Source organism: Nicotiana tabacum, chromosome 1 (assembly GCF_000715075.1).
Source record: "Nicotiana tabacum cultivar K326 chromosome 1, ASM71507v2, whole genome shotgun sequence".
NCBI lineage: Eukaryota > Viridiplantae > Streptophyta > Magnoliopsida > Solanales > Solanaceae > Nicotiana > Nicotiana tabacum.
This window is the reverse complement of record NC_134080.1, coordinates 20,972,862-20,990,344: the sequence shown is the minus strand read 5'-3', so window position 1 is coordinate 20,990,344 and position 17,483 is coordinate 20,972,862. Positions and strand designations below refer to the sequence as shown.

Here is a 17,483-nt window from a genome sequence, read left to right as displayed (position 1 = left end):
ATAGCCTATCATCAATGAGTAAATGACTTTTTAGGGATACGTACATAAGAGTAATTTTGGAAAAATAAATTAATTTTTTTCTTGATTATTTAAATGGGCAATTATTTTGGACCAAAATAAAAAAGCAAAGTAGTCACTTATTATGGAAAGAGGGAGTATATAATATAACTTAAATCCATAATAAAAGTAAAGAACAGTAGGTCTTCTTGGAAAATCCTTTTTTTCCAAACACATTTTGGAAGATTGACCGTTGAAAAATCATACACACCAACTTCCCATTTCTTTGTTCCCTTTTCCCTCGTCAGTCTCTTCAACCTCTCTCTATATAACTATCATATTGCCTCATATATTCAGCACGAAATCACCTAAAACACCAAGCTTAATATCTCTACTCAAACAGCACCCATTCACATAGAAAATAATCTTTTCTTAACACACAAGAAATTAACCATGCAGAAGAGTACTTCATCTTCATCATTTGGTCCTGGTGGTCTAGACCTAAGCCAAACTTTCTTCAGGTCAATTTCCAATACTGCCCCTCCATCGCCAACAAAACGCCACACTAAAATCTCCGTCATCGGCGTCGGTAACGTAGGCATGGCCATTGCTCAAACTATTCTAACCCAAGACCTCGCCGACGAACTCGCACTTGTCGACGCCAAATCCGACAAGCTCCGAGGTGAAATGCTTGATCTTCAGCACGCTGCAGCTTTTTTACCCCGTACGAAGATCGACGCGTCAATTGACTACTCCGTTACTGCCGGGTCGGATCTTTGTATTGTTACAGCGGGTGCCAGACAGAATCCGGGTGAGAGTAGGTTGAATTTGTTGCAGAGGAATGTGGCTCTGTTTAAGAGTATTGTTCCTCCTCTGGTGAAGTACTCGCCCGAGACTATACTTTTGATTGTTTCGAATCCGGTGGATGTGCTGACGTATGTTGCCTGGAAGTTGTCTGGGTTTCCGGCGAATCGGGTTATTGGGTCGGGGACGAATTTGGATTCATCTAGGTTTCGGTTTTTGATTGCTGATCATCTTGATGTTAATGCCCAGGATGTCCAAGTGAGTTCATCATTTTTCATTTTAAATTTCTATGTTTAGTTTTTAGTTATGCCTTATGTTAATTACTTTGAAGGCCTAATGACTTCCTGATCACTTAAATTTGTAGGGCTTTTGAAAGCCGATACACGAACTTTAGATTTTTTTATTTGAACACTCCAACTTAACAAAATGGGTAATAATAAACACATCCACCAGAGCGTGTATATCAAATGCACTGACATGTACATCACATCATGCTAAGCTATTTATTACTTGTCATGTGTTATTTGTGGGTCCCATTTTTAAATACAAAATCAGAAAAAACAAAAAAAAAAGTTACAAATACAAAAAGGAAAAAAAATGTCTGAAACATAGTTTGACAATTCCATCGTGGGAATCGTCCCCTCCGACGAGCAGCAGAACTCCGGCGAGGCAAAAATGAACGCACAAGTTGTTCCAGGTATCCAAATTGGAAAAGAAAGGTACCAAAATGTTCGCCTTGATGAGGAGAATGCTCCTACACTTCCAATATCATATGGGTACCAGCCAATTCCTCTAATTTTACAATCCAAAAGCTCAGGCAGTCCGGTTGAGCAAGGTGTTCGACGAAATGCCCTTATCAATTCTGGGCCAATTGGAGACCAATTTCCAATTGGAATCCCTTCTACTACACCCATGGATCCTTTATGTAAAGATTCAGCTCAATCCATTCAAGAAATCAACCATCACTGCCAAGTTGAAAACTCAAAACTTCACCAGTTGGCCGGGCAAGGTGATCAGGCAAACCAAAGAAGGAGAATGTTTCCAAACCTTCAAACCAGACATTACATGGGCCAAATCTTTCGAATATCCAAAATGGTCATTCTGCACACTATTCATATAACAGTGTTCGACCAAATGCCAATGCACCCTCCAGTTCTACTCAGCCTCTTTCACTAGGATTCTGAACTTACATGCTCCAGCATGCTCTGGTGAAGTTCGTAGCATCACTTACTCATATGATAGCATCACTTAATCCATGGTGGGCACCTAGGAAGATGAAAAAATTGGAAAAGTCTTTTTTTTCTTTTTCATTTTTCTTTTTTATTTATATTTTATTCGAATTCTAATTTTTTTAAGTAAAAATAATACTATTCACGCATCTTAGGAGCGTGATTTGCACACAGTTTAGCCATGTCAGCTGTAGTGCTTCCACATAGGCATGATCAACGGTCAAATGTGTTTATTATTATCCATTTTGTCAAGTTGGAGTGTTCAAATGGGAAAATCCAAAGTTCGTATCGGCTTTCAAAAGCCCTACAAGTTTAAGTGGCCAGGAAGCCATTACGCCTACTTTGAATTTGTGATTTGCTTAGTCATTTTTTAGCTAAAGTTCCATCATTAATTGGCGTAAAAAATATTTGTACAGTTAAAAAAATAATTATAAATAACTCTATTAAATATTATTAATTAATAACTTAAAATAAATAATAAGTATTCCACTATAACGAATTAAATTATATTATACTAAAAGAATAAAATAGGTTACAAAATCGGTCAATGAATATAACTTAAACCATATGTTAATTACTGTGAATTAGTAATGCTTTTTGCTTTTGTACTCGTATTTTGTTTCATTAGCTTAATGGTTGGACATGAATAAAGTGTCAGAACGCCATTCCTATTACAAAGAATGTACATTCATTCATCCATGTGAAATTCTTCTTCTTTTTTACTTTTGTCGTCATGTAAGGCACTTTATAGTATAATCATTTTTTAAGATGAAAACTAAACGAATCTATTAGAGATTTGAAGTTACAGTTATCAATAATGATGTCCAATAAAAGTTCCTCGAAAATGAAAGCTTGCATGGAAAAAATGATGCAACTTATTTTTTTGCTAATTTTTTATTTTGAAAAATTCGAAAGATATAACTTTTCGATATCAAGCTCATACAAAATACATCACGACAAGTAAATGAGCCATGTAACATTATAAACCTTCTTAATTTTCTTTCCTATTTTGAATTTTTATTTATTGAGAAATTAAAGTACAATACCTTAGTGGGGAGAGTTATTTGGTACTTGTATTGACGAGGCATTGCATGTACTCAATGAAAAGCGAGGTGCGCCCAAGTTTGTTTGGATACCACCATCATAATAAAATTTGCTCTATAATTCCCAAAAAGAAAGGGGAAGAAGAACTCCTATGTTCACAGAGTGGCAGACAACAATTAGCTAACACGTTTTACTGATGAAATTATGATTTTTTGATTGAACTTACTAAGAAGTTTTGAGTCAATTTTAAAATCGAATACCATCACATATGAGTGTGTTCTTTTTGTATTGGTTTAAGTGGAATAACCTAACATATATGATGACTATGCTAGGCATACATTGTTGGGGAGCATGGTGACAGCTCTGTGGCACTATGGTCAGGCATAAGTGTGGGAGGAGTTCCAGTTCTTAGCTTTCTGGAGAGGCAACAAATTGCTTTAGAAAAAGAAACACTAGAAAAAATCCACAAGGAAGTTGTGCAGTGTGCATATGAAGTAATTGGTCTGAAAGGTTACACATCATGGGCAATTGGCTACTCTGTTGCTAACTTGGCTCGAACGATCCTTCGCGATCAAAGACGGATTCACCCTGTCTCTGTCCTCGCAAAGGGCTTCTATGGCATTGATGGTGGAGATGTGTTCTTGAGCTTGCCTGCACAGCTAGGTAGAAGTGGCGTTTTGGGCGTGACGAATGTACATCTTACTGATGAGGAAACTCAGCAACTTAAGAACTCTGCTAAGACCATCTTAGAAGTGCAATGTCAGTTGGGAATTTGAAATTGAGTTACAACTACTATTAAGCTATACTTTGTATTTTCCTTACCAGTGCTATTACATTGTTGTTTCTACCATACGGTTTATTATATTTTGTTTTCTTAACACGAATATTTCCTTAGGAGGAAAATAGTGAGAATAACGTGTGTTACAGCAGTTGATCTTGTGACAACTTTGCTGCCTGCTAGTGCGCTGTGGTACTAACTTATAAATAAATTGCAACAGCACCTGCCTGTTTTGTACAATTTTGATTTATCATACTTCTGTAATCTATATGTTTGTGATTTTGTCTAAAGTCCATCACCATTGCAGCTTTACAACTTTGTATAAATTGTTTTTTTATTGTTGTTGTTGTTCTCTCCAAAGACATTCTATTCGATTTGGTTAAACTAAATTAATTAAGGTATTTGTATTGGTCAAAATCTGACCGTCACGATCGAACCGATCAACGTCCCGTCTAAGAGACCGGTTAGTGAAAGATAACATAATCCACTCTGCACCCTTTTCCCGACATCCGTTGAGTCGGAAGGAGCAGAGCCTAAAGGGACGACCAAGACACATTGGAGGTAGGCGAGCGTCGGACCAAGCAAAAAACAAGGGGGCCTTGACTATATATAGTAAGGGAAAACCTTCGATTGGGGGACTCCCTCATTTCTCTCTCTGAAGCTCTCTTCTAACATTCTTGATAGGAAAAGAAGCAATCTATAGAGGAATATGTAAAGCTATCTCCCCATCGATCTCTGGGAGACACAATATAGAATTTCAATAAGATCATTTACATCTCTTTTATCTTATACACGATCCATGCTATTAGCTCTTTGATATGGGATTAATTATGTGTGACTAGGATTTACCCCTTCATCATCTTTGATTGATTTGTTCAAAAAGGTTTCGATATCTTTTGAGTCAAACAATTTGGCGCCGTTTGTGGGGATTTCTTAGTGAAATTTCCTAGTCTATCCCAGATCAAAGGCAAGAAATACGATCACCCACCAAAAGGAGCGCGAAGGAAAAACCCAATCCACGCAAGACAAAGGCGCAATGCGGTAGGGGGAGGAGAGCCGAGCAAAATTACCAAACTCAGAAATCTTCTTTGCCCATCAACCATCGATATGCCAAACAAGACGAACAACGTTACCAACCTGTTCTCCTCCATCGGACCACCGGACGGGGGCAAGGAAAGTATCACTCTAACTCACCTTCTGCTCTCTGCTCAAGTAGGGACACAAAGGCCGCGCAGGCGAATGAATAAAGAAACACCTCAGTGAAAAGGACGAAAAACCATTGCAAAACAACTGTGATACCCCCAAGCTGGAAGGCGAGAGACAGATAAGGAAACTACAATATGTGCGGAGAACGAACCTAAGCGAAACAACAACGTTTCACATTCTCCAACCTCCGTTGCGAGCAATGTCAAACGAATTGGGACTCTTCCGGCTCTCCAAAAACTGGGACTGACGGGGGGTTACTATTTCGATAAGTTCGAAATAACACCCTTTAAGGCCAAGGGCCTTCGCCAAAAAAAGAAGAGTTCGACCTCGATCGAACGACGACGAGTTACTATTTCAATAAGTTCGAAATCACACCCTTTAAGGCCACGACCCTTCGCCAAAAAGAGAATAGTTCGACCTCGATCGAACGACGACGGGTTACTATTTCGATAAGTTCGAATAACACCCTTTAAGGCCAAGGGCCTTCGCCAAAAAGAGAAGAGTTCGACCTCGATCTAACGACGACGGGTTACTATCTCGATAAGTTCGAAATAACACCTTTAAGGCCAAGGGCCTTCGCCAAAAGGAAAAGAGTTCGACCTCGATCAAACGACGACGGGTTAAAATTTTGATAAGTTCGAAATAATACCCTTTAAGGCCAAGGGCCTTTGCCAAAAAGAGAAGAGTTCCATCTTGATCGAACGACGACGGGTTACTATTTTAATAAGTTTGAAATTGAGTAACAACTACTATTAAGCTATACTTTGTAGTTTCCTTACCAGTGCTGTTACATTGTTGTTTCTACCATACGGTTTATTGTAATTTGTCTTCTTAACACGAATATTTCCTTAGGAGGAAAATAGTGAGAATAACGTGTGTTACAGCAGTTGGTCTTGTGACAACTTTGCTGCCTGCTAGTGCGCTGTGGTACTAACTTATAAATAAATTGCAACAGCACCTGCCTGTTTTGTACAATTTTGATTTATCATACTTCTATAATCTATATGTTTGTGATTGTCTAAAAATCATCACCATTGCAGCTTTACAACTTGTCTTTGTATAAATTGTTTTTGTTGTTGTTGTTGTTCTCTCCAAAGATATTCTACTCGATTTGGTTAAACTAAATTAATTAAGGTACTAATATATTGAAGATAGCTCAATTGTAAGGATGAACTCGTTGATGTATTGTCGTAGTTGCATGGACGGTATTCATTTAGCTCTTTTATATTTTTTGCACAGTGAAAAACGTATAAAGACTAGGCCTTTTCTCAAGACCACATATGTACTACTTTAATAGAGGATTAGAACTGAAAAGAAGTAAAAGTATGCAGAGCTTAAAACTAAAAGGATTATATGTTAAAACTATGTGAAATTTTAGACGTTGTATAACTATCTTTTCTCATCTTGAAATGACTGCATGATCAATTCAATAATATTGTCAAAGATTACCGTACTTTTAATTGTTAAAAATCAAGAACAACAATTAAATATTCAAGCGCTAACTCTTATTTGGACGAAAAACCACAGCATGATCAATTCAAGTGCTAACTCTTGTCTAAAAGGAACAATTGATGCCTGATGATCAATGGTATAGGACACCGCAAGAAATCAGTCTTTCTGCGGCGACTAAAGTCGTCACTAAATATCAGAATGTCGCCACTATAAATATATAGTGGCGACTATTTAGGTTTGCTGCAAGTAAACCCATAATTAAATGTTATTTGTGACGACTATTTGGAGTCGCCATAAAAAATATATATTTGTGGCGACTTTACTCGTCCCAAAAAGTAAGGACAAGTTCGTCAAAAGAGTGTTAGTCGCTACTGATGAAGACATTTAGTGGCGGCTATAGTTGCCACTAAAACTGTAACACTTTCAATGACAACTTTAATCGCCCCAATTTCCTGAGTTTGGTGACCACAAATTGTATTTGTCTTATAAAAAAAAAATAATAGCAACTATATTACTACCAATATTGCAAAAAGGTAATATGGAAACTCATTGACATTAGAAGTGACAACACTAAAGACAGTTATCAAACAACATAATTGTGAGCACTTGATTTTTGCCCAACCCAAAATACTCCTACAAAATCACAAAATAGATTTTTTGTAGTTTACTTCGATTTTATAGAATTTTTAGGAATATTTGCTTAATCATTTGCATTTTTGTTGCATTTTCTGCATATATTAAAAGCATAAAAAATACCCCCAAAAATATCAAAATTCCATGCATTGCATATTAGGTTGTATGCTTGTATTTTAGGATCAATTCGGTTAATTAATTATTATTAAAATAAAAATCACAAAAATATATCATTCATTTTACATTTTAGCCTTTAATGTTAAATTAGTATATTTCTCTTCTTCAATTTAGGATTAGCTAATTTTTGTAAATGTTATAAATAGATAATTAGTTTAATTTTGTAAATTAGATTAATATAGGATATTAATTAATTGAAGAAAAAGAGAAAAAAAAAAGAACAACAAAGAGAAATGAAATTGAAAAAAGAGTTAATTTGGTCTTGAAATTGGGCCAAATCTGTACCCAAATTCGCCCAAACCCAAATCCAATACCCAAATATACCCGGTCCAGTCCCCTTAGTTCAAAACGAATCCGTTTTCTTGGGTTTTAATCTCAGCCGTTGATCACTATGAATCTAATGGTTGGGAACTGATCGCCTTTTTTGTATAAATATTGTCCGAACTCGGACCCACCCCCACAGAACCCCGCTCATTTCACTCTCCATCTCTAAACCAACGAAACCCTAGCCGCCCCTTATCCCCTCGTCGGCTCCGCCTTCTCCGTCACTCGGAAATCGCTTTATGGCGGTGGAGCTTCACCAAATCGTTCCAAATTCACACCTCGTTATCCTGATGCCCTCCCAAACACTATCCCACTATATATTTCCCCAAAATCACCATACAAATCTATCAACTTTAGATCTGAAAATCAGATCCAAACCCTAGTTCACCCAAACATCGCCAAACTCATACCCTACAACCCCTTTGCTTCCCCTCATCACTAATCACCAAATATCTCCCGTCAAAAACTCCTACAACTTCGCGAAGTTTGGATCTAAGAACCCTAAGAACACTGGGTCATGAATGTCCTTTCCTCGTCGATCTTTTCTGATTCGATAATGTTGAGATTCACCCCAAATGGTTGTTCTTAACAAGAACAACCATTTGGGGTCGATTTTGAGTTGTATCGAAGCCAAACACGAGGCCCGTTTTGTTCTTCTCTGTGTCTCATTAGGTACTGCCCTCTCTTTGTTTTCTTGTTTTTTTTTATCTTATGTTATTTTTGTTTGTGCTGATTCACATCCATGAAAACAAAAGAAAACAAAAAATGTGTTGTTAGGGTTTTATTCATCTATATCTTCTCTTGTTTTTGTTAATTAAGCAGTAACATTAATTAAACCGCAATTTTTAGGATAGATTCCTTATGCTGTTTTTTCTTGCTTTTTCTTGTTCTTTTTTATTCTGGTGTTTAGTTGCATGCTTTAGGTTATCTAGGTTATTTTATGTTATTGTTATCAGTTTGATTTGAATGCTCCATGTCAGTTCATCCTTCATTGTTTGTCTCTTAGATTCAATTTGATGTGTATAACATTTTGTTGTGGTTTGGGTAGATTGTCATTAGCCGTTTGAATTAGATTTCTGGTGTTTTAAATCAGAGATTCACCATGAAATTAGTTCATTCTAGGTTTATTTTTTAGTGTTCAAATGTTCAAAATGCAGTCACATTGTCTAGTTTTGTTGTTTGATTTACATTGACCTGTCCGTTTGTGTTTGCTCTAATTTGTAAGTCATTAAGAACTTGTAGGGGTTAATTGAACAATAAAAAAACTTAAGGAGTTTGTTTGAAGGGTGGGTAAGTATTAAATAGGATAAGACCATGTGGGAAGGTTCTAGAATAGGGGCAGCTGGCCTCATTTGGTTAGCACAAAATGCTGAAGCCAATGAGGGACAGCCAGCTGTCCAAGTTTGTTAAAAGATGCCTTTCTGGCTTAAGGGAATAATTCCCTGATTCTGTTTCAGCACATGGCATTTTAGATGCTTATAAAATAGAGCCTTTCTTCACACATTTTGGGGAGAGATTTCGAACCCTAAAAAAGACTCAAAAGGTTTCTGCACTTTTATTGGGAGTTAGTCTGTTTTCCTCTGATTTTTCTTTAGCAAGAACTTAGAAAAACCTTCGCTGGATTTCTAGTTTTCTGGGTTTGAATATGGATTAAGTTGAAGTTGTGCATTGTTGTTGATTTGCTACTATCCTCACTCATTTGCTTGCTGAAATCCTTACCTTACTCTTGCTTTATTTTTGATATCCAGGTACTCTTGAACCTTTGAGTGGCAAATGAAGTGTAAAGCATGTGTTTAGTCCTTGTTGTAATAAGAAGTTGGTTTATCCAAAATGTTAATTTCCAGATTTCTTCATGTATGGTGTTTGCAAGTCACTTAGTTTAGTATTTTTATTTTGATTTGCGCACACATTCTGAATTTGAAGTTTTATTCTATAGTTGAGTTACTTTTATGAATAGTCAGATTAATTTAGCTGCTCCATATACTGTTTGGTAGTGCTAAGATACTTAATAGCCATAATGGTTCATTTAGTCTTCGTTAGGGAAGGTTGGATATGTATTACAAGGGACAATGTTTGATTGTTGAGCATTCAGTTAAATTATCTCAAATTTCAATTTTGTTAAAATAATTAAGTATTTAAGTCTGGGATGATTCATGAATGGGTTTAAGGTTTAGTCTTATTGTTAGTATTAGCAGCATGTTAATAATTAGACTCATGACATGTAAGATTAGCTTCTGATTTTGTTGAATTTTAAAATACTGTTAGGTCACATTTGATTCAAAAGAGTTTGAGTCTCAATTGAGCTTGATAATGGCTCAGACGAAGCAGCCTGGTTGAATTTTGACCTGAGGTGTTCTGATCATTACTTGCTTCTCGTTATGGGCCTAATTTCGAGCCCAATTTTCCTCAGCAATTTCATTCATTAAATTTTCTATTTAGTGTAATAAAAATGGACATCTAGTACTGAAGGCATATCTGTGTAAGGCTGGGCCTGTTACTTGGCCCACTCGAAGCTATTAAGGCCGCCTGCCTTTGTCCTCATTCCTGGGCTCAATTTCGAGCCTAGTTTTTCTTATTTTCCTTTTGAAAGATCTTTAAATAATATTGGGCTTATTGCTGGCCCAGAATTCTTTTAAATAATTAAAGGCCTATTATATTATCCAATGCATACTTACAATTAGTAGTTTTAGATTGAACTTTAATTTAGATTAAACATGAACATCCGTAATTCGCTTTAGTTGAGTACGAATCTTTTGAATTAAATTGAGCCATGCCATTCATAAATGAATCCCAATCTATGGCTCTCACCTTAATACCAAAACAAGTGTGGAAAAGACTTGGAACATTCATAGCTAGTGTAAAAAATATTTTGAACATTCATCGTTTGCTTTAGGCGCGTTTATAATAAAAAGATTTATCATAGCTACTGGTACGGTTCCTTTGACGTAGTTGTGATTTTCAAATCCGAGGGGTACATTTATGTGACCCGGCCACAACTTCTAATAATGTTAATAATTTAAACATGTTGTAGGTCGTGGGTACGGTTCCCGTGACACAATTCACAATGTGTACCAAACAAGCAAGTGTACGACAATCGTAATTTGTTCCAGAATAATTTCATAAATAATTAAAAGCGCTCAAAGGTTAAAAAATGCACAATAGGTTTAAAATATGTAATTAATCAGATAATTAAGCCAATAATAATAGTTGAGTGACCGTGCTAAAATCACGGAACCCGAAAATGCCTAACACCTTCTCTCAGGTTAACAAAATTCCTTACCCGGATTTTTGTGTTTCGCGGACTGTAAAACAAAGTCAAACTTCCTCGATTTGGGATTTTAAACGGTGACTTGGAACATCATAAATTATTCCAAGTGGCGACTACGAACTTAAATAAATATTTCCGTTTTGATTATTTTTATTTTAATTAGAAAAACTCCCCTATACCCCCTTCTCGGGTAGAAAAAGGAAGTGTGACAGCTCTGGCGACTCAGCTGGGGACCGAGCCCAGAATCTCGAGTTCAGGGTTCAAGAATTCGAGCTTAGAATAATTATTATATTTGACTTTTATTTATTATTTTATTACATGCAAGGGCCTAATGTGCTAAATGTCGCTTTTTACCGTTTTGATATTATTTGAATTGTATATAAACTGTTGCGAAACCCTTCTCTTCTAATCTTCTAGGAAGTGCACGCTGGTGTGACTTCTTTTCTGTTAGTGTCATACCCTAATTTAGAATGAGGTTCAGACAAGTTACAAAGGCGGTGGCCTTTTGGTTGTACGTAGCCCCTCTCGGTTCAAGTTGTCCGCTCGAGTAAGTCAGGTCTAGAACAATACACCCAGGATTTAAACCTAGAATAACATAACCTCATGCCGGATCCCTAGTAGGAACGCTTGTTTGCATCACGTGAATTTGACTTTGGGGACTCAACACAGGGGTTGGGTCCGTCTAGGATAGGTGTACACGAAAATAAAAAGATCAACTTGATGCATCTTACGTGCTAACTGTACATTTATTTGCTTCGGCTTGCATGTTGACAGGCTTCTAAATTAGGTAAGAAAAATCAAAAGAAAAATCAAGTTCGGGGTATGAGAGAGAATTTCATCCGTTGCCCAAAATCTGGTGTCCAAAATATCCCGAAAATCTGCCGAAATTTTGAAGAAAAAAAGAAAAAAAAGGAAAAAAGGAGAAAAGTTATTTCAAAGTGTTTATATTTTTCCTGTTGCATCAAAATTGACCAAACTATGCGGGTTTGATTCTCACCGGATGTGGGATACGTAGGCAACCCTCATCGGGTCTAAGCCCGCTTTTGAAAATTTTGAAAAAATATGAAGTATCGTCATTTTTGGCGTAAATAAAGTGGGTGATGCCGTTTTTGTCTAAATAGCCGAGTGTTCCAACGGGACGTCGGAAGGTTGTTTTTGTAAGAATATCCACTGATGGTTTCTTTGTCAATTTTGGCCACTTAGCGAACACAACCCTAAAATCTTCCATTTCGAAGTGCTAAAGGGCCGTATTCGCAAAAGTAGCCTTGATTTATTTGATTTTTTGCAAAATAAACCCTTTTTATCAGTTTTTTAAAAAATAAGGGCAGAATAGCCTAAATGACACTTATACTTATGGCACTTTGTCATTCCGATCCCCAAACCTAATGAAGTTTCATCTAGACACCTCTACTTGTTCAAATGTAATATTCTAAACCCTTCTGACTGTGTGTGTGTTCCTCAATTGTCTTACTTTATTATCCATGTCAGATAAAAATATTCCACGTCATTATGTTTATTCACAAAAACTATTTTTGGAAAAGAAAAAATCGAATCCTAAGGTTTTCTCTCACAAATACTTTTATGCCTTTCTCTCTCTGAAAATCAGCCATTAGCAAGGACTGGTTTCCTTGATTCAAGAAATGCAGGTGGGAAGTTGCAATTTAAGAGGATTGAGGGAATCAAACCCAAATGACAAGTTCTTGACTCTTGAGGAGCACACCAGAAGAAGAAGAGGCAAAAAAATCCGATGAATCAAAAGAATCAGGGCTTAGATTAGCCCACTTGAGCTTCCATGTCCATACCACCGATACCCCAATAAGAACAGCAATCCATATGAACCCCACAAACATCACTAGCTCTAACAATATCTTCCCAGAACCAAGCCTTTCTAAAATCTCAAGAAAAGCCGCTACCAAAGCCATAATAACAATAAAAAAACAAGAAAAAGATACAATCCCCATGCCACCTTTGAGCACGGCGAGAGACGGGGGTTTCAAAAAAAAGGAAAAGATGGGAGGAGAAAGGGGTAGAAGGAAAAGAAAACTGGAGAGGCAAAAGAAGATTGTTGTGTGTGCCCAGTGGGATTGGGGTGAAAAAGAGTAAAAATTGAGAGGGGGGGAAAGGACTTCGGCGGGGGTGAATTATTTTGTGGAAGAATAATTATTTTTCTCTTTTTTCTTTTCTTTTTATTTTTTGGTATATTTAATTAGAATCATAAACTTTTGTCACACCTCCTTTTTGCGCGCCCGGCCCCGAAGGGTTAAAATGCGCGAGGGGAGTTTTTCCAATTTAAGTGACAATATTCGAAATGGGATTATTTATTTAATTCAGAGTCGCCACTTGGGAAAGGTGTGGCTTTTGGTGTCCCAAGTCACCGGTTTATCTTGAATCCCAAATCGAGGAAATTTTCGACTTTTCCAAATGAAGTCTGCGAACCAGAAATTCTAAGTAAGGAATTCTGTTGACCCGAGGGAAGGTGTTAGGCACCCTCGAATCCCGTGGTTCTAGCACGGTCGCTTAAATTGTTATAATGGCTAAATATCGGATTTAAATACATATTGTGACTTATGTGCTTTTATTAAGTTTAAAACCGCTTTTATTATTATCATTTATTTTTATAGAATTGCAACGTCATGAAAATGTATCTCGGATTACATCGCAATCAATGCACCCGTAATTGCTAAACACACTTCGACTCCGTTGAGATTTGGATTCGGGTCACATCAATGCACACCCAAGTTTGAGAATGTAATTTAATTAAAGCCGTGCCTAAAGAGTCTAACGCGTTATTGTTTTTTGAGAAGGCCATGAGATTCACTAAACGGCCTAGCCTGAATTCTAAATATTATGATTAGTTGTTGAGGGCCCCGCAATTTGCATTTTTTATTTGGCGAGGCTCGTCTCATTATTTTAGAAGAGGATATCCTAAAGTGACTACATTTCTATTATTTTTGTTTCCAGAAATAGAAGAAAGAAAGATGTATGCTAATTGAAGTATATGCTTTGGCCTAAACCGGATTCCTATCAATTTCTAATTACTTATAAAGTGAAAAGACGCCATACCTTACGAAAATGCTTTGATTGAACAAAGAAATTACATGTGAGATTGATGAAATGCAATGCTTAATCCGACAACATCCTTAGGTCAAATCTAAATCAAATTGCTTAAACAGGATTAACAGAGTTCTTTATTAAAAGATGTTACTGATAATGTTCAAAACTAGTCCTATAAACTGCCTAAAGAAATCGAAACTGGATGATTCAAGACTGTATTATATTTGGCTAGATTTAACAGCCATTTGCCCCTACTTATTCAAACATAACTAGAAGACGAGTGTGAATTAACAATTCTACCAAATGATAGCACATTCCATAAATTATATGACTACATCACGTGTACTGCCAACAACCCTATCGCAGTTTTAGACTAGAATATTTTCAATTAAGTACAAACTTACTAATGTGTTTTCTATTGGACTACAAATAACAGAATTTATACAACTTTAACAATATTCGCAAAGCTGTAAGTAAGGCAACAGATGATTTAAAAATTCTTCAGATCTTTCAATTCATGCCTCTCATGGTTACATCAGTATGAAATGTGTACCTGGATGTTGAATACGACAGAAGAAAAGGAAGAAGATAGAGAAGATCAGCAGCAGCAGGAACAAAGTAACAGCAGCAAACAAAACAACATAGCAGAACAGGCTCGAGTGCAAGAATACAACTATAGCCGATAGAAAGAGTGGCCAAATGACAGCAGCACACAGTGGAGTAGAATCAAAACTCCAGGCAGACCAAAACCAGTAGTAAACCAATAAAAACACTCGACTAGTAGACTCAATTGGAACTTCAAAGAATCAGAATTGATTGAATAGATTGAACAAATGAAACCCAAACGGAAATAGGAAGAAGCAGTTTCTGATTGTTGACTGTATGCTTTCTATTTCTTAACCTCTCTCTATCTGTTCTGAAAATCCCAACCCCCAGTCCAGTCTGAGTTCCCTATGTGTGTTCCCTAATATCAGATGTATTCCTCTCCTATCTCTGTCTCCTATATGCTCTGTGTGTATTAATATCTATGTATTTCAGCTCTCTCCCTCCAATCTCTTATCTCCGTCTCTTTAATATCAGATGTCTTCTCCTCTTATAGGCCCTAACCTCAGCCCTTTAACAGCCTGTTAGACCAAAAGAACACCCCTCCCATGTGCCATCTTCTTTTCAGTTTCCACTCAGCTATTTAAGTATTAATCCCATGACATTCCCTTGGCAGGCTTAACTTTTTAGTAATGTTTTATTATTTCTGAAACTTAAAGCAGAATATGGGCAGCAGGATGTAGTCTGACAGCACATGCTGTCAAACTATTTAATTCAAAAGCACTTAGGCAGGGCACAGGCTGTGCACAAAATGCACATGTTGTGCATAAGTGCACATGCTCTCCAATTTCAGAACTGTGACTAAACAGAACATTGATTTTTACATTTCTGATTCAAATTACTAATTATAAGTACTAAACTCAGTTCCTAAGTGATTCAAGCCATGCTTATCAAAAGTAAATCGATTTGTTATTGTTCAGGCAGCTGAAACTAATTGACGACACATGTCGACTCGACTATATTAATCATAACATGCACAATCGTAGCCAAAAAATCAGACATTTAACAGTATCGACACATGATTTGAATTATACTGACTAAACAAAGTGGTATTCGAGGAATCAATCAGTCAGTTCAAATTTGAAAATCAGCTAATTGCACAACACTTACATACACATTATCAGAACAAATAGAAAGATTCAATCAAACAACAGAGGTTCAGGCAGAGTGGACAGGGCACAGTTGATAAAATTCAGGGACACAAACAAAACATGAACAGACCTTTAAAACAATCAGATGAACCAAAACAAATAAAGAAAAGAAAGCAAAACTTACCTCAAACCCCGAAAAATCAAAATCTTACTTGGATTCGAACAGACCTTTCTTAAGGCTGAACGGACTTTAATCGAAGTGTTTCTCAGATGAGAAACACTTCGATTAAGGTCCATTAGACCTTAATCTCTTCGGCTTGAACGGATATGGACCAGTGACGAGGAACCCTAAGGTTCCAAAAATCAGATCTGGGATTCATGCTTCCCTGATCAGATTCGGACCAAACCAAGCATGGTTTGGTCACGAGGGGGGTCTGGGGAGTGTCTGGTGTGAAACTGGGGTTAAACGGTGTAAGTCAAGTTCCGACTCGAATCTTCAAACGAAGATTCGAGAAGGTGGGAAGGGATTCGAGTTACGTGGTTAATAGATCCGTGTTCCGGATGGCAAGGGGGTTCTATGGTGTTAAGGGTGGGGTCACCGGCGTCCGTGCTGCCGGTTTTCATGGTGAAGGATACAGGGGCGGCTAGGGTTTTTGGAGTTCTTGTGAAGACGATGAAGGCTGGGGTTCGGATAGGGGGGCAGGGTGATGTTATGAGTTTATATAGTTAGTGGGTAGGTGGATCCTGGCCGTTAGATGAGGTGTGATGAAGGGCCAGGATCCTTCGACTAACAGGGAACGACGTCGTTTCAAGGGTAAAGGGTTGGGGTCGGTCCGGGTGAGACGGGTCGGGTCTGTTAGTGGGTTTGGGGTGAGAGATCTTGGCCGTTGATCAATCGGAGATCAACGGCCCAGATCAGACTGGATCAAAACGGCGTCGTTTGGAACGCCTCCTAAGGTCAGCTGATCTGGACCGAGTTTACATGGGGTTTGGGCTGAATTTGTTTGGGCTTTGAAATTAAAATGAAAATCAACCCAAACTAATTTTCAAACCCAATTTTGCACTCTCTCTTTTATTATTATTTTTTATTTTATAACAAAACCTAAGTAAATCAAATTAAAATTAAATAAACACTTAATACAATTATTTGCACACATATATCAAAATATTTAAAACAGGTAAAATCAAACAAAACAAAAAATCACGAACCAAGATGCCTATTTGTGATTTTCTATTTAACAACCGGATTACGGTTCAAATTACGCATGACACATACATTTTTTTGTATTTTGTTTTAATATAAATAAAATGGGCAAAAATCATAAATAATTAACAAAGTGCCATGTAAAAATCCAAAAATTGTACAGCAGGACCAATTGTTATTATTTTTTTATTTCTTTTGGAGCGATTGTCGCGCGAAACAAAAATCACGTGCTCACAACTGCCCCTCTTTGTTCGGAAACACGAAGAGTTTTCGTGCAAAGATAAAGTGAGCGTGTATGAGCGATTTTTGCCTATGGACTACTCCGTGTGAAGCATGTTTTTGAAAGATCTGACCGAATCTTGCTTCAAAGATTTCCTACATATCCTGGGCTAAACAGGAATCAGGTCAATGTAGTTCGGGAAAATTTTGGCAGCTGGGACTACCATGGGATTGCAATGAATTGCAATGCTTGCTGTTACTGCTGTTGTTGTTGTCACTGACCGCCTTATTACAACCAAAGGAAAATTTGAAACTGAACTAAACACTTATATGCATGTCAACTGCTAGTTACAAGATTCCTATCTATGATTCTTTTGCGACCTGATCTTGGGTCTTAGCT

General features: G+C 37.1%; 1 protein-coding gene across 1 annotated transcript; it reads left to right on the top strand.

The window, feature by feature from the left end:
* The first annotated feature begins 310 nt into the window (after positions 1 to 310).
* On the top strand, positions 311 to 3,924 carry LOC107780728 (L-lactate dehydrogenase B-like). The gene is made up of 2 exons (XM_016601305.2): positions 311 to 1,059; positions 3,407 to 3,924. Exons 1-2 carry the CDS (start codon positions 451 to 453, stop codon positions 3,848 to 3,850), a joined length of 1,053 nt encoding a protein of 350 aa, XP_016456791.1. The 5' UTR covers positions 311 to 450; the 3' UTR covers positions 3,851 to 3,924.
* The last annotated feature ends 13,559 nt before the right edge of the window (positions 3,925 to 17,483 follow it).